At 43.8% G+C, this 23,382-nt stretch overlaps 3 protein-coding genes across 6 annotated transcripts in view; all 3 read right to left on the minus strand.

Annotated features, from left to right (window-relative positions):
• Positions 1–23,382, minus strand: part of TSNARE1 (t-SNARE domain containing 1) — a 691,098-nt gene that overhangs the window by 573,537 nt on the left and 94,179 nt on the right. The window lies entirely within an intron of this gene.
• On the minus strand, positions 471–2,721 carry LOC116826904 (olfactory receptor 5V1-like). The gene is given in 4 exon segments (XM_032783960.2): positions 471–1,439; positions 1,442–1,489; positions 1,491–1,520; positions 1,523–2,721. Coding segments are annotated over 4 exon segments (945 nt in total). The 5' UTR covers positions 2,156–2,721; the 3' UTR covers positions 471–1,205.
• On the minus strand, positions 15,196–16,742 carry LOC142046253 (olfactory receptor 11A1-like). Its single transcript, XM_075061986.1, has one exon. It carries the CDS (start codon positions 16,737–16,739, stop codon positions 15,762–15,764), a length of 978 nt encoding a protein of 325 aa, XP_074918087.1. The 5' UTR covers positions 16,740–16,742; the 3' UTR covers positions 15,196–15,761.

Raw genomic sequence — 23,382 nt, forward strand, 5'->3', positions numbered from 1 at the left:
TTTGGCTATAAATGTACAGGCAGGGTTTTCCCATAAGAGGCTGATGTTAGGCACTCAAATCCTATGGACAGTGAATGGGAGTGGGGCACCTAACACCTTTAGGTCCCATTATCAATTATAACTGGACATGATGAAGCAGACAGTACACTGGACTAGGACTCCGGATAGTTGGTTTCTTTCCCTGTCCCTGCCACTAGCCCACTGAATGACTCTGGGCAGGTAACTACACCTCTTTTTTCCTTCGTTTCCCAGCTATAACGTGAGGATAAGGATCTGGAGCTAAGGCTAGAGTCACAAAGCTTCCTCTTTATGCTGAATCCCAGCATCCAGCCTCCTGGGACTCACAAAATCCTGCTTAGCTGCCGGCAAACCCATTAGGCAGCTAAGTGTTTGCAGTAAAAGGGGTTTAGGCCCCTATGTCTCTGCCTCTGGACATGCCCCCTGCAGCCCCCATCAGGCACCTGGAGTGATGCCCAGACCTGGGGAAGATAGGCATTCCCCTGCCTGACTCAGCTGCAGGGCCCAATATGGCAGGCGAGGTGCCCAGATGCTTTTGAAAATCCAACTGGGCCCAAGTATCCTGAAAAACTTGCCTAAATTGTTGCTGGAAATGGGCAAATAACAAGCCTGGACTGGTGTCCTGTGTTCTGTGGCACAGGCTAGAGAGTTTCTTTTTACTTTTCTGTTCCTTTGGAAAGAAATCTGGAGATGAAATACACTAAGTAACAAAAGTTAATTATACAGTTGTCTAAACATTGGAGTTCCATAGTGCAGTTACAACTCAATATTTTATAATGTAGGTTTTATATTTTTGTACGTGTGTGTGTGTGTATAGAAGTCTCTAACCCTACAATGACTGGGTGATCAACATTCCAGCTGAGTCCATTTTCCCACACTCTGTCACTGAGCACAATCTTCCCTCATTGTCTGAACTTAGAACAGTCAAAAGTTCAAATCATCCACCAGCCCAGTAGTACTCTCCTGTGGGATCTCACATAAACCTCTTAAAACCTGTGACTTCATTCTTTTTCGGATCTGTCTGTCTCCACTTTCTCCCAGAGCTGTGACTCTGTAAGAGCATGACATGAAGCCCAAGGAAGCTAACGGAGACACGACCCTAGACTACAGTAGGCTTTGGATCAGGCCCCAAAACAGCTTGTGCCATATCTGTTTTATTTTACCCTAAGGATTGTGATCAGTTAGCATTATCCAAACATGGATTTCCTGCAAGCTTTCCTCAGGGCCTCCTTAACCTCTTTGTTTCTCAGGCTGTAGATGAGGGGATTTACCAGGGGAGTCAGGACAGTGTAGACAACAGAGAAAACTTTCTTGAAGCCTCTCAGTGTATTGGTTGTTGGGAACATATAGACAATCAGTAGAGTTCCATAATACATGGTCACCACAATGAGGTGGGAGGAGCAGGTAGAAAAGGCCTTTTTTGCCTCCCCGTGGTAGAAGGGATTCTTAGGATGGTTGCAATGATGCAGAGGGTAGGACATCAATGTAAGTAGGAATGGGACCCAGTAAGAAAATCAAGCTGAGTTGTGAAAGCCAACATTTCCATCAGCTGAGGATCATTGCAGGAGAGTTTTAGAAGGGGGATAAGATCACAAAAGAAATGGTCAATACCATTGGGACCACAGAAAGACAACTGGGATGCTGACAGTGTTGTTATGCTACTAACTAGGAAGCCACATATCCAACAGCCAGCTGCAAGCTGGAGGCAAGACCTGCCGCTCATTCGGGCTGCATAGTGCAGTGGTTTCCCTATGGCTAAATACCGATCATAAGACATCACCGCTAAGAGAAGGCATTCGGTGGCAATCATAGAAACAAAGAAATAATATTGTGTGAGACATCCACTGAATGAAATAGTCCTAACCTCAATCAGGAGACTGGCCAGCATCCTAGGTAGGATGGTGGAGGTGTAGCAGGTCTCCAAGCAGGACAAGTTCCCCAGGAAGAAGTACATGGGTGTGTGAAGGTCCTGATCGACCACAATTAGCACCACAATGAGGATGTTCCCAGCCATGGTTGCAATGTAGACCACTAGAAACAGCAGGAAAAGAAGGATTTGCAGTTCAGGGAGATTGCTGAATCCCAAGAGGATGAATTCTGTGATGGACGTTTCATTTCCCTGTTCTGGGTTCGCCATGGGGTTTGCCTATAGGAAAGAAAATTAACTCTGTGATATAAATGAACAACATTCACACAATAAAATGGCAGTATTCTTTTCATCATCTCCCTCTGCTGGCTACTGGAACAATAACTGAGTGGAGAATGATGGCTAAGGGAGTGGAAATGCTATCTCTTGATTCCTGGGACAGATTTCATCTATGAGCAGTCTGCAGGTTAAACAAAACATTAATCTCTCTGGAAACACATGTAATAGCTTGAAAGATGTCATCATGCATTCAAATACTATACTGATGGGGCTGAGATACAACATAAACACAGATAGATATTAAATCTATCTGTTAAATAGTCACACATTTCACTTCCCGGTGTATCAAAGCAGTACCATGTCTTCTTATAGATTGGACTTCCACTGGCATAAAGGGTCAGGATTTTATATTTTAGAGGAAGCCACAACAAAGAAGCAAACCAAGCAGCTAGGACTGGGATTTGCAGTGGTTGGCCAGCCAACTTCAAGTGAATTGAACTGGAAATGGGCTGCCTATTTCTATTAAACGTATTCGAAAATTTTTATCATCAGATAAATACCTGTCCTTCCCTAGGACAATATTTCATTGTCCTGCAATTGGAACATTTTGATCTCTATCAACAATTTTTTTCCCATTAAAATTGCCAATCAGAAATTTTTATCAGCTCTACATTTTCTTCTTTTCTTCTTTATCTTTGGTTAAAAAAATGTATTAATTCTCTGTCTTGCTTTGTTTATGACTGTCTAGTCTGCCACTATTAATTCTTATTAACTACTAAATAAGGAGTTGATCCTGCATGGAGTTATTCATAGCATGAATTTTACAAATCTGGAATAATTTTGTTCAGTCTGAGCCTTCTCCTACTGAAGTAAAAGATAAAATTTCCATTGTCTTCAGAGATGGGGACCGTTAATTTCAATGGAATTTGGACAACTAATGCCTTGAGCCTTCTTTAAAATGTATAGCTCGATTTGGCTGATTTGATTTCAATCAATAAACATCAGTAAACATTGATATCAGCTAACACATTGAAATCAACAACAGAAAATATCGATAATAGGTGGTGTCAGAGCAGCCTCCCCACATGCCTTGTGCCTGCAAAGATGGGTTTCACCGGCCCTGTGGCTGTGCAGGGATCCCTCTGCCCCAGCTATCATGGGGTGAGTGAGTGAGCAGTGACAGCAGAGAGGCTGAGGGCTCCCTGAATGGCTGAATTGATGGTGACATCCATCTCTGAAGGCACAAGGTGCAATGCAGGTTGAGGTCCTGGTGGGCCAGAGCCAAGACCCCCAGCCTTGGCTGTGTTGGGATTTTGTGGTTCCCAATAATAGCCAAATGAGTCAGATGCTGGATAGAATCAAGGGTCTTTGATACTTCATTCAATTCAATTCAATTCAGTTCAACAAGGCTTTATTCAATGTGCACAAAGGGAGAACCTCTAGTACAAAAATCAGCCAGCGTCCGTCCCTCCAGTAAGGATCCCCTCCCATTGCTATTTTATAGCACATGGCAGTTACATAACAAGTTACATAACACAAACCTGTAACCAGTCATATTTAACTTTTCTATATATGGATTTGTTCATCACATGCTTATACTTCCCCACTCCACATGTTGAGCTCACTCTCCTCCCCTTGGCCTTTTCTATAATTTTCCTAGGATGGTAAGCCACAGCATGCTTCTTTATGCATACGTACTTTGTAAATCACATTTTGTTTAAAATGAATACAAGCATATCCTTCATCTGTGAGGTGGAGGATGAGTCTGTGTCTTTGGGGAAGGCCACCCCACTTCTGGACGGCTTCTGTCCATGGATGGAGCCATTCAACTGGGGTAGCCTCTGCCACGACCTGGAGCTCATCATTCTTTGAAACTTTCCATTTCAGGGTAACATTCCTTGTGGATAGGGAGAAGCAGTAGAGGTGGTATATCTTGACTTTAATAAGGCTTTTGATGTTGTCTTGCATGACCTTCTCATAAACAAACTAAGGAAATTCAACCTAGATGGAGCTATTATAAGGTGGGTGCATAACAGCGTGGAAAACCATTCACAGAGAATAGTTATCAGTAGTTCACAGTCATGCTGGAAGGGCATAATGAGTGGGNGGAAAACATGTTTTTGTGTTGTAAAGCGAGCAGATATGAGTCAAGTTACACTGAGTAAGGACTTACACCATTCTCTGACCACAGCTACAATTTGAAGAGGAAATAAACATGTACAAGTGAAATCATCACGCACTAACATATGCAGGATAACAGACAGTCATATATGGCAAATCACCTATTATAAAAACCTGTTAGCAGTGATTTTCAAAGCCGTCTAGGGGATTCAGGCACAGGGAGAGGTTTTCTAAGGTACAGATGGAGGTTAGGTAACTAACTCTTATTTGTACCTTTGAATACATCCCCTATTATGGCACAAATTTCAGTGGAAGTTGTGCATCTACGTCCCCTAGGTGACTTTGGGGAAAACGTCACCATTCATGTTTATACAAGTGAATACTGCAAAGCTGGAAAAAGCCAGAATACTATGAAGCAGGCAGATAGTTAATATAGTTTGAGGGTAATAACAACTGGTCAGCCTATAGCAGAAGTCACCAAATTGTAAGGCATGCCCCCCTGATGGGGACATGCAGAAAAGTTTGGGGGGCACAGCTGGGCTCAGACAGCCCCCACAGGAGGTGGGCAGGCAGTGCCACCTAGCCCTGCTCCACTTCCAGCTCTGCTCTGGCCCCACCCTCAGACTCGGCCCCTGACCGCGGCTCCATTCCCGACCCCAGCCACACTCCAGCCCCAGCCCTGCCTCCACGCCCAGTTGCAGCCCCAATCTCAGTACCTCTTATCCCTGTTCACATCCCCTGCACCCCAGGAGCCGTGGCCCCACTCCAAGTGGCACAGGGAGAGGAGAGAGGGGCAAGGGGGAACATGACTCTGAAAAGTTTGGGGACCACTGGCCTATCATATCTTCCATCAGAGGATCTGTGAGTAGCTTCTGACTAATGTTGAATGCCCTTGTGAAGCAGGTAAGCACTATTTACATTTTACAAGTGAAGAAACTGAGACTAGAGTTACATGACTTGACCAAGGTCAAAGCCAAAGTCAGAATCAAAGCTGGGATTAAAATCCAAGTTCCTTACACAGGCTCATACTTTCAAAAGGCCTGGCACAAGATTCCACACAAGAGGCTACTAAAAAAGTTAAGTACTTATGGGGCAAGAGGCAAAGTATTATCATGGACAAAACCTGGCTCAGAGACAGAAAGCAAAAAGTAAGATTAAATGGTCAATTATCATCGCAAAATATCAACAGCATGGGGCTGTTCTAGGTCCCGTGTTGTTTAATGTATTTATTAATGAACCGGAGATGGGGGAGAGTAGTGAGATAGCAAAATTTTCAGAAAACAAAGTTATTTAGGTTAGTCAGGACCTGAAAAGACAGTGGGGGATTTTAGAGAGACCTAAACAAGCTAGGAGAATGGGCAACATGATGACAAAAAAATTCACTGTCAATAAATGCAAAGTACCGCACCTGAGGGTGGAAGGGAACAAATCACTTCTACTCCTTATAGGGTTTACATTAAACTTAAGAAAGGGACCTAGGCATCACTATAGGCAAGTCATAGACCTCTGCCGAACACGTAGGTGCTGTCAAGATGTTTGATGCACTAGGAATGAGACTGTGAATAATGCAGAGAATATTCTAATGCCTTTATATAAATCAATGGGGTGGCCTCAGCTGGAATACTGTGTGGAGTACATGTCACCCCATCTCAAAAAGGATATTGCAAAACTAGGGGGGTGAGGGGTCTGAAGAAGAGTGGTAAGAATGGTCAAGGGTCTGGAAAAAAAAAACTCCGATGAAGAGAGATTGAAAATGTTAGGATTGTTATCTTAGAGAGAAGATGATTGAGAGGGGACGTGACAGAAATCTAATAAGACAAGAACAAGGGAACACTCAATTTAATTAAAAGGTGAGAAAATCAAAACCGATAAAAGGAAATACTTTTTCACACAACTGTTATTAAACTGTGGAACTCAATGCCACAGGAAACTGTTGAAACCAAGACCTTAACAGGATTCAAAACGGGACTGGACTGTTCCACCTACTTAAAGAATATCCAGTATTATAATTAATTGTAACAAATTTTGGAAGGAATATTAAACCTTGTGCTTCAGGGTTCAAGCCAATTATCAACTATTAGAGAGGTGAATGAGACCTAATGTGGACAGCAGATTATCCCTCACCTACCTACAGTGGGATTCTTGCATCTTCTTTGGAAGCATCTAGTGCTGGCCCCTGCCAGAGACAGGATACTGGACTAGATGGACCTGGGGTCTGATCCAGTCTGACAATTCCTATGTCCTTATAATCACAAACCTCACTGTACCACACAGAGAAAGTAAGATGCCAATCCGCTCTTAATCACTCTATGTAACTACAATTCTATATTTTATTAAAATGACAATGTTTTGTGCTTGAGACATTTGCCCAGATGAGCTGTAAAGTACATATCTTTAGGCTTAGCAGAATTCGACATTTTTTTTATAATTTTGATAGATATTGATGTTTATTTTTAACCTTTTTTTTATTTTTATCAATTTAAATTTTCACAGTTCCAGGAAATTATGGAGAGAGGTCAGACAAAAATTATTTAATGACAGTAGACACCGAGATTCAAAAAGTTGAAGCTTAACTGTTAAAACACAAATTGTCAACATCACGTCAAAATATACAAATTAAATATCCTTAAATCAAATGCTAATAAGTTTTCAAGCAGTTCTTACTTTACCTATCTATAAATTTCAATTATTATAGACATTTTGTCAGTGTGTGTGTGTGTAAGGTGAAATCGACGTTCACTGACATTTACCGATAAAAATCCAATCCTTCCTAGACTACAGATTTAAAAGTTTATTAGAAAATATTAAAGAAAGGTGATACAAACAGTTTGATGTGTCAGTCGTTGGTCATCGGGGGAAACATACAGAGCATGGGGGGACGCTGGCAANTCCAATGAATTCTGCCAAGTCTACTCATATCCAATGTTTCCTCCCCTAGCTCAGAGCACAAATATTGGCTGTGTTGTACCCACATTATCTCGTTAACCCTCTCCATGGCCTAGCAAGGTCTGTGACAGAAAGAAAAGTAACATCTTGTGTGTAGCACCTAGGAAAGCTTCAAGTGTAATGCAGAATCCAGTGTTTGACGAGTTCAACTTGGGAAATATTGGTTCAATTACCTCCTTTGTCACAAACTCCTTGTGTGACCTTCAGGCCAGATTTCAAAAGCTCTGCAGGTACCTAAAATATACTATGGTGCCTGAGTTGGTACAGTACCTAACACCCATGGATTTCAAATCTCAATATGGATGTCTCTGTCTTTAGGTGCTGAAATACTTCTATAAACCTTTCCTCTGGCTGTAAGGTCCCCATCTGTAAAGTTGGGATAATAGAACCTCATGAGATGATGAGAGGATAGCTACATTAAGTAGAGTGAGGTGCCCAGATGCCATTTTGATGGGGGGCAGATAAGGAGCTAGGATAGCAGTGACCTGACAGGTCTTTTCTTTATCAAAATTCTGTCATTTTGCTTTGGGTTGGGAGTTTGAGAGAGATAATTGCCAATTCATCTTGGATTCCAATGGAATTAGTTACCTAGCAAACTTACTTAACTTCAGAAACCTTAAGCTTCAAGAAGCAGGGAGGAAAAGGCTGATTTACCTCTAAGGCAGGTTAGTCACAAGCCAGAGTCTCTGTTTTCACCTCCTCAATGAGCATGCCATGGACCAGGATCCAGGTTATTCAGTCTATCTTCTCTGCCCATCTCATCCACATACTTCCATGTTCCCAGTAAAATGAACATCTTAACCCAGAGCACCTACCAAGGCTCTGTTGCCATGTCTGATAAAGTGCCCTGTGTCTCATACCCTCCACCAAATGAGGAACGTCTTTTCTGATTCATTATATATCCTTCTGTGGCAAGGTGCAGTCTCCTGAGGCACGTCAGCTGTGGGGAATGTAACAGGCAAGGGAAAGTTAGTATTAGGTTTATTTTTAGAAAACATCGGTAGAGTCAAACTTCTAGTCTCCAAGGGAAAGTATCAGAGAGGGAAGAAACTTCTAATCCTAAAACAAATCTCTCTGTATTGGATGAATGCTATGGTGAATGTCAAGCAATAATGCATTAATTCTAGATATTACATCAGTGATTTTCAGAGCTGCCTGAGTGATTTAGACACTGAATTTGCATCTATTTCCCTTAGCCAGCTTTGAAAATCTCAACATAGTTAGCTGAACTTTCACTTTCTCTAAAAAACCTACTGGTGCCCTCAAGAGCATGAAACACAAGTACCCAGTTCCCATCTAATAAGCTTACTCAATCAGTTCAGGTAACATTTTAAAAAGTATCTAAGTGATTTAGGGGCCTAAATCCCATTTTCAAAAGTATGTTAGTTCCTATGGCTTAGCAGTCTAAGTCTTCACTGAAAGTCCACAGGATTTAGTCTCCTAGGTCACTTCTGATGTTAGCTTGAGTTTTTCTGAAAAAGTTACCTGATTGCTAGTCAGATACAATGCAGGGACAAGAAGATGCTTTACAATTTCAGGCTGGGATTGTCAAAGGGGGTAATGTACACAATAAACAACTATCACCCATGGCATTGCTATAAGAGTTTGGCACCTAAATCCCTTAGGCTTCTTGGAAAAGACAGACCATGGAAGCACGAAGGTCAGAGACCTGCAATTACAAAGCGCAAATAGTTTCTTCCCAAATCCCTGACAAGTTTAAGGGTTATGTGTATCTTGAATGACAAAGCAATTCTATACATTAGAAAATCTTGTATCCTAACTCGAGGTCTCTAATTGGTCTGTTAGGGAGTTTGATAACCAAAAGAACAGTACTGATTCCATCTCGTAAAGGACAGTATTATACATTCACACCAGCCAATTAATGGTCTGATTTGGCTACAGTCAATATAATCATTTCAATTGTATGTATTGCAATATATCCTGCAACTTCACTCCAGAAATGTCCTTTTTCACCGTGTAGTTTCTGACATACCATCACGTCTTGCTCTGAAGGAGTTTTTGTTCCAGCCCTAACAGAAGAATACAAATATGCATTTAGTTCTGAAAGGAAAACAAACTAGAAGACTGTCAGAAATGTTCTAATTATTAATTAGACGCGGTCTACACTAGTCTGTTATTTCTGAATTAGCCAAGTTAATTCAAAAAAAAAAAAAGATCTTGTTCACATGACCAAACTGACTTTTTTGATTTAAATGGCTCTTAAATCTGATCTTTGTATTCCACCTCGGCAAGTGGAATAACACTTAAATCGAGATTACAATCCTGGGTTAAAGGTATTGTGGACACAATTCAATGTTATTGGCCTCCAGGAGCTATCCCAGAATGCTCCCTTGTGACCGCTCTGGACAACACTCTCAACTCCGATGCACTAGCCAGGTGGGCAGGAAAAGCCCCAGGAACTTTTGAATTTCATTTCATGATTCCCCATCATCAGTACAGGTGACTGTCAGCACAGTCCACCCTCACAGGTGACCATGCAGAGTCCACCATCACAAGAGATCACACAGTCCCAGATTCACAGACGAGCTCCAGCATGGTCCAAATGGGAGGTACTGGATCTCATCGCATATTGAGGAGATGAGTCTGTTATGGTAGAACTATGTTCCAAAAAAAGGAACACAAATACATACATTAAAGTCTCCAGGTCCAGGATGGAAAGAGGCTATCCGGGGACACAGAGCAGTGTCGTACAAAAGTCAAGGAGCTCAGGCAAACATACCAAAACGCCAGGAAGGTGAACGGGTGCTCTGGGTCACAGCCCCATACGTTCCACTTCTACCATGAACTCCATGCAATTATGGGGGGTGATACCACCACTACCTCACCACTGTCCGTGGACACCTGCAAGGAGGGAGTTGCACAGAGCGAGGAGGAAGAATCATTGGAGGATGAAGAGGAGGAGGAGGACAGTGCACAGGTGGCAAGTGGGGAATGCATTTCACCCCCTAGCCAGGAACTATTGTTAACAGTGGAGCCAAGAGCCTACCCCCACTCCCAAGGTGACTCTGAAGAAGGTGTTTCTGATGAGTGACAGCCTGATCGGAGTCATGTGGTGCGTGGGTGTCGGGGGGAGGTTGTGCGAAGTGGTCTTCCCAGAGAGCCTGCAGGCCCTCCTTTTATATGGCAAACCCACCAGGCATTGCTTGCTATGGGAAAGGGGGCCCAGCAGTTTGAAAGCACTGAAATGAATTTAGAAGAAGCAGAACCCTGCATGCCCCTAGACTGCCTGCAAGTTGAATTCTGTTGCCCAGCCATGTGTGATGGCTTACTCACACCAAAGTGTCCCCTTTGTTCTCTGAAATGTATCTTTTAAAATACTACCCTCCCTTTTTCTCCTCCTGCAGGTGCAAATGTTTCAATGCAGCCCCTATCTACTCTGTCTCAGAGGCTGGTTCAGTTTAGAACGCAGAGAAAATGAACTCAGGATGCAGGGCCACCCAGAGGATTCAGGGGGGCCTTGGGCAAAGCAGTTTTGGGGGCCTCTTCCATAAAAAAAGTTGCAATACTATAGAATACTATATTCTCATGGGGGCTTGGGGCAAATTGCCCCACTTGCCTTCCGCCCCCGCCCCCCTGGGCAGCCCTGTTGAGATGACACGTTCGCAGAGCTCATGCAGTCCTCCCACACTGAAAGGGCTCAGCTGAGTAAGTGGAGGCAAACAGTTGTGGAGTCCCATAAAGCATTACAGGAACACAGTGAGAGCAGGCAGGATGCTATGGTCAAGCTCATATGGGAGCAAACTGACTTGCTGCCCTGTATGGTGGATCTAATGCGGGAAAGGCAGCAAGACCACGGACTGCTGTTGCAGTCTCTGTATAACCACCCTCCCTCCTCTCCAAGTTCCACAGTCTCCTCAGCCAGATGCCCAAGAACCTGAGGGGAGAGGCTACAGGGACCCACACACTCAATCCCAGAGGATTGTCCAAGCACCAGAAAGCTGGCATATGTGAACTTTTGATTTGGTTTCTGGACTTGTCTCCCTCATGCCCCACCCCACTAAACCAATACCCCCCTCCCCCAGCCTACCTTCTGATTTCTCTCAATGTGTTGTGCAACAAATAATAAAGAACAGCTTTTAAACAATTTTGACTTTATTTCCTTTCATATATATAGGGGGCAGGTAATCTCAAGAGAAACAAACATAACTGTCACACTGTACCCTGGCCAGTCATGAAACTGGCTTTCAAAGCTTCTCTGATGCTAAGTGTGCCCTGCTGTGCTCTTCTAATCACTTTGTTGTCTGGCTGTGTAAAATTGGCAGCCAGGCGAGTTGCCTCAACCTCCAACCCCGCCATAAACATCTTCCCCTTACTCTCACTGATATTGTGGAGCATACAACAAGCAGCAATAACAGTGGGAATATTGGTTGTGCTGAAATCGAACCAAGTCAGTAAACTGCACCAGCGCCCTTTCAAACGTCCGAAAGCACATTCTACCACCATTTTGCACTTGCTCAGCCTATAGTTGAACTTCTCCTGGCTAATGTCCAGGGTGCCTGTGTAAGGCTTCATGAGCCATAGCATTAAGGAGTAGGCTGGGTCCCCAAGGAAATGGTCAGCATTTCAACATCCCCAACAGTAATTTTCTGGTCTGGGAAGTAAGTCTCTTCCTGCAGCTGTTCAAATAGACCAGAATTCCTGAAGATGCGAGTGTCATGCACCTTTCCTGGCCATGCCACATTGATGTCGGTGAAATGTCCCTTGTGATCCACCAGCGCTATCAGCACCATGGAAAAGTATCCCTTGTGGTTTACGTACTGGCTGCCCCAGTGTGCCGGGTCCAAGATAGGAATCTGCGTTCCGTCTATCGCCCCGCCGCAATTAGGGAACCCCAGGGCATTAAAGCCATCCACAATGGTCTGCACATTTCCCGAAGTCACTACCCTTGATAGTAGCTGGTCAATGTTTGTGCTGGCTACTTGCAGGACTGCAGCCCCTACAGTAGATTTGCCCACTCTAAACTGATTCCCAACTGACCAGTAGCTGTCGGACGTTGCAAGCTTCCACAGCGCTATGGCCGCTCGCTTCTCAACTGTGAAGCCTGCTCTCATTTTGGTGTCTTTGCGCTTTAGGGCAGGGGACAGCAAGTCCCAAAGTTCCATGAAAGTGGCCCTACGCATACGAAAGTTTCTCAGCCACTGAGAATCATCCCAGACCTGCAACACTATGAGGTCTCACCAGTTTGTGCTTTTTTTCCTGGGACCAGAATCAACGTTCCACTGCATGAACCTGGCCCAATGCCACCATATTCTCCCAACCACCACATGCGTCTATCTGGGAACATCTGTGTCCATGTCCTCATCAGTTTAGTAATCACACTGTCTTCGCTTCCTCACCCGGTTTTTCAGATACTGCACATGCTGTTGGATAACGCACGAGGTATTTACAATGGTTAAAACTGCAGTGGAAATCTGAGTGGGCTCCATTCTTCCCATTGTATGGCGCTTGCATGGGTAATCCTGAAAAAAGTGTGTGAAAGGAGCTCTTTGGTTCAAGATGGCAGATAAAATGTGGTAAATAGTTGTCTTTTGTAGCTTTCATGGAGTTGGGAACCTCGCTAGAACTTCAAGGGTGGGAGAGCAGAGTATGCAGCAGAAAATGGAGCTGAGGTTGTGGCAAAAGCTGTGCAACTCTGTTCATGAAGGCCGAAAAATGGCGGGGATTTGTTGCCATCTGTAGCTTCCATGGGAGTCCAGGACAGACAACATGGAAAGAGCAGCAAATAATCCTGTGGCACCTTATAGACTAACAGACTTTTTGAGGCATGAGCTTTCGTGGGTGAATACCCACTTCATCATGCATCTATTCACCCACGAAAGCTCATGCTCCAAAATGTCTGTTAGTCTATAAGGTGCCACAGGATTCTTTGCTGCTTTTACAATCCAGAATAACATGGCTACCCCCCTGATACTTAACATAGAAAGAGCAGGGGGAAGAGGTGTGGCTCTGCTCATGGTAGCTGAAAAAAGGTTGGAAATGGTTAGCTGAAAGAGTACATAGAAAGATGAGAGAACATGCAAGGTGGTACCAGGGGACAGGCAGTGCACCCTGCTGCACCATCTGCTGGCAGCATGGCATCTGCTGTAGCTTTCACGGCGAGAGGAGCAAGTGATGGCACACACCCAGAAAAACCTGCGAGAATGTTTTCCCCCATTTACGCACTGGGATTCTATACCCACAATTCCAATGGGAGCAGTAACGGCAGAACTGTGGCATACGCTCCCACGTGCACCGCTCTGACATTCGTTGCATATAGTCCTCAGTCTGTGGATGCCATTCGCCAATTCATCGGCGCTTTAGTGGGCGATGCACAAACACATAAATGTAATAAAATCGGCATCTGAAAATTCAAATAAAATAAGTCTAAATTAATCTCGACAAGGGTAGATGTACCCGAAGTCCTGGTGGAGTCAGGGGAGCTGACTAGGTGACATAGTGATGGCTCTTCCGGTCTACTCTCTTCTAGAGAGTCATAGAATGGGAAAGACAGATTGCCTGATATCATAGAATTTGTTCAAAGTCATGACAGTGTATCTGTGTCATTTTCACAGGGACTCACTCAATGAGCTCTTCACCAGATTTTGCACCAGTGTTACTATTTTGGTAGTGCTGTGACATACTTGTACCAAAGGCTAGTGAGACAGTTTTCTATATAAAAGGTGCCTATACTTGGATTCGCTTATTCCCCTTCCGTATGGGAATGAGCTTATGCGACTGAGCACCTTTACGTCAGATAACTTGCATCAGATCGGTGGTAGTTGGGGGACCCTCCGGCGCACCCCCGAGGACTCAGGGGCAGCCAGAAAGCAGCCCCTCAACTCAGTTTCCCTTCTTCGTTCCCCATATAATGGAGGAATTCCCCTAGTCTCAAGGTTTTCCCTGCAGCAGCCTCTCTCACTCTCTCAAGTCTCACTTCAGCCTCCTGAGCCGGCCTCTTACTCTAGCCCCCTTCTGCCCTTTATTGAACATTGTCTGATTCCCCTCAGCGGGGCATCTTTTCTAACCAGGGTTGGCTTGGCCCCAGGATCTCAGACCAGGGCACACAGCCCTGTCATAGGCAGGGATAGGCTGGTACAGTTAAAGTGGTGCAACTTCTGTGTGTAGACAAACCTTCACACATGTAGTCTTCACACTGGTTATGAAGGGAATAAACAACAAGAGATATGACAACAAAAATGACAGAAAGAGAAGAGTTAGTTTAGTTCTTTTATTGCATGACGCTTTTGGTAACAGACACAATTATTAGGGTCTCCCAGAAAATGGTAAAACATGAGAAGAAACTGGTGGTAAACATTGCCTGAGAGTGCAAGGAACTCTCAGGGCATTGCTTTGGCTATAAATGTACAGGCTGGGTTTTCCCATAAGAGGCTGATGTTAGGCACCCAAATCCTATGGACAGTAAATGGGAGTTGGGCACCTAACCACACTTAGGTGCCATTGTCAATTACAACTGGACATGGTGGAGTGGACAGTGCACTGGACGAGGACTCTGGATAAATGGTTTCTATGCCTGTCCCTGCCACTAGCCCACTGAGTGAGTCTGGGCAGGTAACGTCACATCTTTCTGCCTTTGTTTCCTCAGCTATAATGTGAGGATAAGGATGTGGAGCTAGCGCTAGAGTCACAAAGCTTCCACTTTAGGCACCTGAATCCCAGAATCCAGCCCCCTGGGATTCACACAACCCTGCTCAGCTGCCGGCAAACCCTGAAGGCAGCCAAATGTTTGCAGTAAAAGGGTCATAGGCCCCTATATCTCTGCCTCTGGACCTTCCCCCTGCAGCTCACACCAGGCACCTGGCCACCGAGGCCCCAGAGAGATGCACGGACACAGAGAAGACAGGAGTTCCCCTGTCTGGCTCACCTGCTGGGCTCAATCCGGCAAGCGAGGTGCCCAGATACTTTTGAAAATCCCACTGGGCACCTAAGTATCCTGGCTCTAAATCATTGTTGAATATAAGCAGCCTAGACTGGTGTCCTGTGTCCTGTAGCACAGGTTAGAGAGTTTCCTTTTGCTTTTCTGTTCCTTTGGAAAGAAACCTGGGAATGAAAGATACTAAGAAACAAAAGTTAATTATACATTTGCCTAACACTGGAGTTCCACATGGACATTGCAACATTATATGTTTGTAATGTAGGAATCACACATTTTGTATGTGTGTGTGTCTGTGTATAGAATTCTCTCACTCTACAATGAAAGGATGCTCAGCATTCCCGCTGAGTTCATTTTGCCCGCACCTTCTCACTGAACACAAACTCCCCTCATTGTTTGAACTTTGAGCAGCCAGAAGTTCAAGTCTCCCACCAGCCCAGTAGTACCCACCTGCGGAATCTTATAAAGGTCCTAAAAAGAATGGGGTCACAGGATTAAAGAGGTCTCTCTGTCTCCACTTTCTCCCATGGCTGTGACTCTAAGAGCATGACACAAAACCCAAGGAAGGAAAGGGGAACATTACCTTGGACTACCGCAGGCTTCGGTTCAAGCCCCAAGCCAGCCTATGGTATGGCTATTTCATTTTAACCTAAGGAAACTGAGCGGATACCATCGTCCAAACATGAACTTCCTGCTAGCTTTCCTCAGTGCCTCCTTGACCTCTTTGTTTCTCAGGCTGTAGATGAGGGGATTGACCAGAGGAGTCAGGACAATGTAGATGACAGAGAGAACTTTCTTGAAGTCTCTCAGTGTGTTGGTCATTGGGAACATATAGACAATCAGTAGAGTTCCATAATACATGGACACCACAATAAGGTGGGAGGAGCAGGTGGAAAAGGCCTTTTGCCTCCTGATGGTGGAAGGGATTCTTAGGATAGTTGCAATGATGCAGATGTAGGACATCAAGGTAAGTAGGAATGGGACCACTAAGAAAATCAAGCATAGTGTGAAAACCAACATTTCCATCAGCTGAGGATCATTACAGGAGAGATTTACCAGAGGGATAAGATCACAAAAGAAATGGTCAATACCATTCAAGCCACAGAAAGTTAACCGGGATATCAACAAAGTTATTATGCCACTAGATAGGAAGCCACCTGTCCAAGAGCCACCTGCAAGCTGGAGGTATAACCTGCCACTCATACAGGCTGCATAGTGCATTGGATTGCATATCGCTAAATACCGATCACAAGACATCACTGATAAAAGAAGGCATTCCGTGGCAATCATAGAACCAAAGAAAAAATATTGTGTGAGATACCCACTAAATGAAATGGTTCTGTCCTCAGTCAGGAGACTGGCCAGAAAGCTGGGCAGGATGGTACAGGTGTAGCAGGTCTCCAAGCAGGACAAGTTCCCCAGGAAGAAGTACATGGGGGTGTGAAGGTGCTGATCAGTTACAACTAGCACTATGATGAGGATGTTCCCGGCCATGGTTGCAATGTAGATCACTAGAAACAGCAGGAAAAGAAGGATTTGCAGATGAGGAAGAGTCCCAAATCCCAGGAGGTTGAATTCTGTGATGGATGTTTGATTTCCCTTTTCTTGGTTCGTCATAGGTTGTGTCCTCGGGAAAAAAATTTGCTCTGGGTTATAAAAGAAGAACACTCAATAAAATGTCAGCCTTGTTTTCATCGTCCCTACAGCTTGCTAACAGAACAATAGCTGATTAGAGAGTGGAGGCTAGGGGACGAGAAATGGGGAAAATGCCAACTCACTTGACCCCAGGGGCAGATTTGATATCTGTTCAGACTGCAGGTTAAACAAAAAGTTAATCTCTCTTGAAACCTGTGTAGTAACTAGACAGATCACACCAAGCACTCATATACTGTGGTGATGAGGTTCATGTACAACTGTACAGAAACACAGGTAGATATTGATTCCAACAGTCACACCTTTCACTTCCTGGTGTATCGGAACAGTGTCCTTTGAGAGGTTGCACTGCTGAAATGGGTCAGGATTTTTATTTTAGGGGAAGCCACAAGAAAGAAGCAAACCAAGTAAATAAGACTGGGATTTGTAATGTCTGAGTGGCCAGTTCCAAGTGAATTGTATTGGAAATGGGCAGCCTAACTTTATTAGCATCCTGTGCAAGTTTTTATCCTAAAGAGACAAATGCCTGTTGCTCCCTAGGACAATATTTCATTGCCCTCCAGTAGGATACTCTACACAGAGACTCAATCTTCATTAAAAAATAAACAAATAAACAAAAAACCCTCTAGCTAGAAACCACCATTATAGCTTGAAATTTATCCTCTATTGCAAGAAAAAATTCTGTATAACATTTGAAATTTTTTTTAAAAAATGTGCTATTTTGATATTATGAGAGCGATCTGTAACCCAAATTCCCCTTTAATCGGCAAGTCCATGATTTCAAAATGTTTTTTATTTCAATTTTATCTTTAAAAAAAGATTTATCTATTTTTAATTTTATTTCTTGATTTTCATTTTATATTATTTTTATGTTATTTTATATTTGTATTGTATTTTGCTTGCTATGATAATTATATTTTTATAATTATTTAAATTTTCTAATTTTATATTTTAACATTTAATAAAATTATATAACCACTTTTTTTCTATACAACATTTTGTAGAAATTGGTGTGTTCCCATTGAACATTTTGATTATGAACGGATGATTTCTGATGCAAAAATGCTGGATCAGAATTTTTTTTTCTCACCTCTACATTTTATTCTTTTCTTCTTTAACATTGGTTAAAAAACATTAATTCTCTCTCTCCTGTTTTGTTTGTGGCTGTCTAGTCTGCTATTACTAATTTTTGTTAACTGCTAAGTGAGGATCTGATCCTGCCCAGTGTTCATTTTACAAATCGGAATATTTCTGTTCAGTCTGAGCCTTCTCTTGTTGAAGTCAAAGATAAAATTTCCACTGATTTCAGGGATGGGACCCTTTGATTTCAGTGGGGTTTGGACAGCTAACGCCTTGAGCCTTCTTTGACACTTGCAGCTTGGCTCGGTTGGATTCGGTTTCAATCGCTGGACATCGGTAAATGTCGCTATCAGCTGAGACACTGAAACCAACAATAGAAACGATTGGTCACAGGCGGCATTAGCGCAGCCTCCCCCGCGCCGTGCTCCAGCAGGGATGGGAGTCATCAGACCCGTGGCCAGCCAGGAACTTTCCGCATCCAGCTGTCACTGGGGTGAGTGAGTGGGGCAATGACAGCCGAGATGCACAGAGCTCCCTGCACGGCCGTGGGGCCGGTGACACCCATCCCTGGTGTCAGGTGCAAGGCGCAGGGCAGGCTGTGGTCCTGGCAGAATGGAACAGAGACCCCTCAAGGCTGGGCTGTGAGAAAGAAGAGTCCTTAGCCATTGGGGAGGCCACCCCGGTGCTGGATGGCTTCTGCCCATGGAGGCAGCCAGGCGGGGAGGGCTCCCCAGCAGCCGGGGACTTGTTATCCTCCTCCTCCTTCCAGCCCTGGCCATGAATCTCTGCTCCACTGGGCCAGAGAAGTCACCTTCTCTGCCCCTTGCATCTTGGTAGTGCAGGGAGCCATCAGTATCCTATTGGTCAAAGCTGGGAGCCCCTGCAGCCCGGTTGTAAGCGCTGCCTGAACCCTGACCCCACCCCCACCCACTGCTGAATTTCCTGCAACAGTAAAAATTCAAATAGTTTAAAATGGGGGAGGGGTGTTAATAAAAATCAACATTAGTCATGAAAACTGGGAGGTGGGAGGGGGGCAAGGGAATGGATTCTGCCAAGCAAATTTATTACCAATGTCTCCTCTCCCAGCACTGAGCACAGAGGGAAATATCAGCTCTGATCTACCCAAAACATCTCCCTGACCCTCTTCATGCCTCAGCAAGGTCTGTGCCAGAAAGAAAAAGTAAAATCCTGTGCATGGAGGGAAGCTTAAAGAGGAATAAAGGATGTTCCAGTGTTTGAGGAGCTCGTCTTGGACTTGGGTGATGTTAGTTCAATTCCCTCCCTAGTCATAAACTCCTCATGTGACTTTCAGGCCAAATTATCGAAGCTCTCTAGGTACAAAAAATGCTTATTGGTGCTTGAGTAGTAAGTGCCGCACCTAACATCCATCAATTACAAATCCCACTTGTGTGTGTGTGTGTGTCTTTGGGTGCTGAAACACCTCTATACATCTGTCCTGGGTGTCAGGTCCCCGTCTTTAAAGCAGGGATAATAGCACCTCACAGGGCAATGGGAGGATAGAGACATTAAAGACAGTACGGCGCCAGATACCACGGTGATGGGGGCCAGATAAAAAGCTAGGATAGCAGGAACCTTTCCTTTTTCCGAAATATATTATTATGCTTTGGGTTGGGAGTTTGAGAGAGATCATTGCCCATTTCCCCTTGGATTCCCATGGAATCCGTTATCTAGCACAATTATATTGCTTCAAAAACCCGAGCTTCAAGAAACAGGGAGGAAAAGGCTGATTTACCTTTAAGGTTGGTCAATCACAAACCAGAATATCTGTTGTCATCTTCTCACTCATCATTTCAGAGACCAGGATCCAGGTTATTCAATCCATCTTCGCTTCCCTCCGCATCCACGTACTTTCATTTACCCAGTAAATAGAATGTCATAAGCTAGAAAAGCTATTTGGGCTCCATTGCCATGTCTAGTAACTTCCCCTGTCCATCACACCCTCCGCCAAATGAGGAACGTCTTCTCCAATTAATTATATAGCCTTCTGTGACAAGGTGCAGTCTCCTGAGACACCTCTGCTGTGGAGAATGTAACAAGCAAGGAAAAGTTGATATTTGGTTTACTTTTAGAAAACATCAGTAGAGTCAAATGTCTAATCTTAAAGGGAAAAGTACTGGAGAGGGAAGAAACTTCTAATCCTAGAACAAATCTCTCTTTTTATTGGGTGAATACTATGGTGACTGACAAGAAATAATGCATGAATTCTAGATTTCACATCTGAGATATTCAGAGCTGCCTAGATTTAGACTCTGAGTTCCCATCCAATTTCCTGAAGCCGCTTTGGAAATCTCAGCATAGTTAGCAGAGCTTGCACTTTCTCTAACCAAACCTGCCATTGCCCTCAAAAGCATGAAAGACAGGTACCCAATCCCCATCCAGTAAGCTTCCTCAATCAGTTCAGGTAACATTTTAAAAATCATCTCAGTGATTTAGGAGTCTAAATCCCATTTTCAAAAGTTTCTTAGTTTCTAAGGCTTAGCAGCCTAGGTCTTCACCAAAGGTCAACAGGTCTTAGACTCCTAAATCACTTTTGATGTTCGCTTAAGTGTTTTTGAAAATGTTACCGGATTGTTGCTGAGATAAAATGAAGAGACAACAAAATGCTTCGCTCATTTAGGCTGGGGTAAGGTACACAATAAACATCCAACTCCCATGACATTGCTATGAGAGTTTGGCACCTAACTTCCTTAGGCTCCTTGGAAATGTCCAGACCATGGAAACATGAAGGTCAGAGATCTGAGATTATAAAGTGCAAATAGTTTCTTCCCAAATCCCTGAAAAGTTTAGGGGTCATGTGGATCTTCAGTGCCACAACAATTCTACATATTGGATAATCTTGTACCAGAACTAGAGGCCTCTAATTGGTCTGTTAGAGAGTTTGATAAGCAGCAGAACAGCACATATTCCATCCTATAAAAGACAGTATCATCCATTCACACTAGTTAACTCATGGTCTGATTTGGGTACAGTTGATACCAAGTTTCCAAGTTTATTGACTCTTAATCACTCTACTTATTACGTAGTCCTGCAATGAGTGCAAATGACTTGATTAGATGACCTATTGAGGTCCTTTCCAGTCCTATACAAAGGACTGTTAACGTGAATTATTGGAGTAGCTAGATGCAGGGCAACACAGATGAAAATGGTGAGCAGAGCGGTCAGGGTGGGCATTGTGGGATACCTCTGGAGGCCAGTTTCAGCGATGTAACTAACACAGTGTCTATGCTGACATTGTGTCGCTGTAACTACATAACTTCTCCTTGAAGTGATTTATTTTCTCGGTAAAGCAGAAGAGTTGTGTCAGTGGGAGAGGCATTGCAGTGTGCATACCACCATTTTGTTGGTAAAAAGCTGCCTTTTGTCTATGAAACTGTGTAGTATAGACAAGGCCTTACTCTTCCTAGTGGGTCTCAGCCTTTCCAGACTACTGTACCCCTTTCATGAGTCTGATTTGTCTTGCGCACCCCAAGTTTCACCTCACTCAAAAACTACTTGTGTACAAAATCAGACATAAAAATTCAAATGTGTCATGGAGCTCTAGTACTGAGAAATTGCTTCCTTTCTTACTTGGTCTGTATGAATTTTTAGTTTGTACTGACTTTGCTAGTGCTTTTTATGTAGCCTGCTATAAAACTAGGCAAATATCTAAATGAGTTGATTTACCTCCTGGAGGACCTCTGTGTGCCCCCAGAGGTACACATACCCTGGTTGGGGGAGCCGCTGCTGTAGCCTCCTTCTGCCTTTTATTGAACATTGGCTGATTCCCCTCAGGAATTCCATCTCTAATCATGGCTGGCTTGACCCCAGGCTTTCCAGCCCAAGGGCATGTGGCCCTGTCAGAGGCAGGGATATGCTGGTACAGTTAAAGTGGTGCAACTTTTATGTAAAGCCAAGCCTTGACACATGTATTCCTCATACTGGTTATGATGGGGGTAGGTAACGGGAGGTATGACAACAAAGATGAGAGAAAGAGAAGAGTTAGTTTAGTTCTTTTATTGCCTGATGCTTTTAGTAACAGAGACATAATTATTAGGGTCGCCTAAAAATGGTAAAACATGAGAAGGAACTGGTGGAAACATCCCCTTGGTATGGAATGAATTCTCAGGAGAGTGGTTTGGCTATAAATGTATAGGCTGCGTTTTCCCATAAGAGGTCATGTTAAACACCCAAATCCTATGGACAGGGAATGGTAGTTGGGCACCTGAAGGGCCAAAATCCATTTGCTGTGGATGTAAAATCTTAAATACAGTTTCTGCTAAGAACTTTTCATATAGGCCCCGATGAAGACTAGCTAACAAAGAACAGTACGTAGCTAAGAGAAAACTGGGGTAAATAGATAACCTTATGTGTTTCAAGTCAGTGAGCAGAGTCAGCATAACTCTGAATGTAACTGGGCATCCTTATTGCAAGTTATAGACACATGAAGCACTGAGAAAGGCCTCATGGTTACTCTCTAATGCAGGGTGGAGATAGTGGTACAATACCCCTCAAATCCCAGACAGTGTTCAGGGAGAGACCTAATATAATTAACATAAGTTATGACACCCTCCCCTCACAGATGGATGCCAATCCTAGCCCACAGAAATGCAAGGGTAAACATATAAAAAATTGTTATTGTTAAATACTAATTACTGCTTTTTTGCTTTAAATTTCCAGGAATGTACCTGTTGGTCAACCAGGAGAGCTGCTACCTATTCCCCTAGACCCCAAAATTAGGATTTAATCAATACACTTTAATAGACATAGTTTGGGGGTAATTACCTGTGTGTCAGCAATATGTTAATTTGGGCCATGGATGGAGCCATTATGTAATTTTTTAGAAAATTGGCTTATCATGTTTATCTTGTCTTGCTGCTAGAACCTATTCAGGGGCTTGGAAAACCAATCCCTAGTCATTTCTCTCCTTCCAATGAGCACCTTATATAATCTATTGTAATTAATTGTTCTGTAGTGTCTCTGAGCCTGATAAGCTCCACCAGCGCTGTGTGTAACAAACTCCTGTGCTTGACTCTACATGGTGTGGATTACTATTTCTTCAGTACCCAACACCCTTAGGTGCCATTTCCAATTACAACTGGACACAGTGCTGCAGTGCATTGGATTAGGGCTCTAGATAACTGATTTGTACGCATTTCCCCACCATTAGCCCACTGAGTGAGTCTGGGCAGGTAATGTCACCTCTTTCTGTCTTCGTTTCCCAGCTATAACGTGAGCATAAGGATGTGGAACTAGGGCTAGAGTCACAAAGCTAGGCACCTGAATCCCACAATCCAGCACCCTGGGATTCACAAAACACTACTCAGCTGCCGGGAAACCCTGTAGGCACCTAAATTTTTACTTTAAAAGTGCCATAAGTCCCAATGTTTCTTCCTCTCAACATGCCCTCTGCAGCCTCACACAAGGCATCCACACGCCATAGCCCCAGAAAAATGCAGAAATCTGGGGAAGGTAGATATTCCCCTGCCTGACTCATGTGCCAGACACCTAAATACCTTTAGAAATCTGG

Source organism: Chelonoidis abingdonii, chromosome 2 (genome assembly GCF_003597395.2).
Source record: "Chelonoidis abingdonii isolate Lonesome George chromosome 2, CheloAbing_2.0, whole genome shotgun sequence".
NCBI lineage: Eukaryota > Metazoa > Chordata > Testudines > Testudinidae > Chelonoidis > Chelonoidis abingdonii.

What these genes read in the sequence shown, in the direction of transcription:
- LOC142046253 (XM_075061986.1), bottom strand. Translation starts at nt 16,739, where the DNA reads ATGACGAACCAAGAAAAGGGAAATCAAACATCCATCACAGAATTCAAC.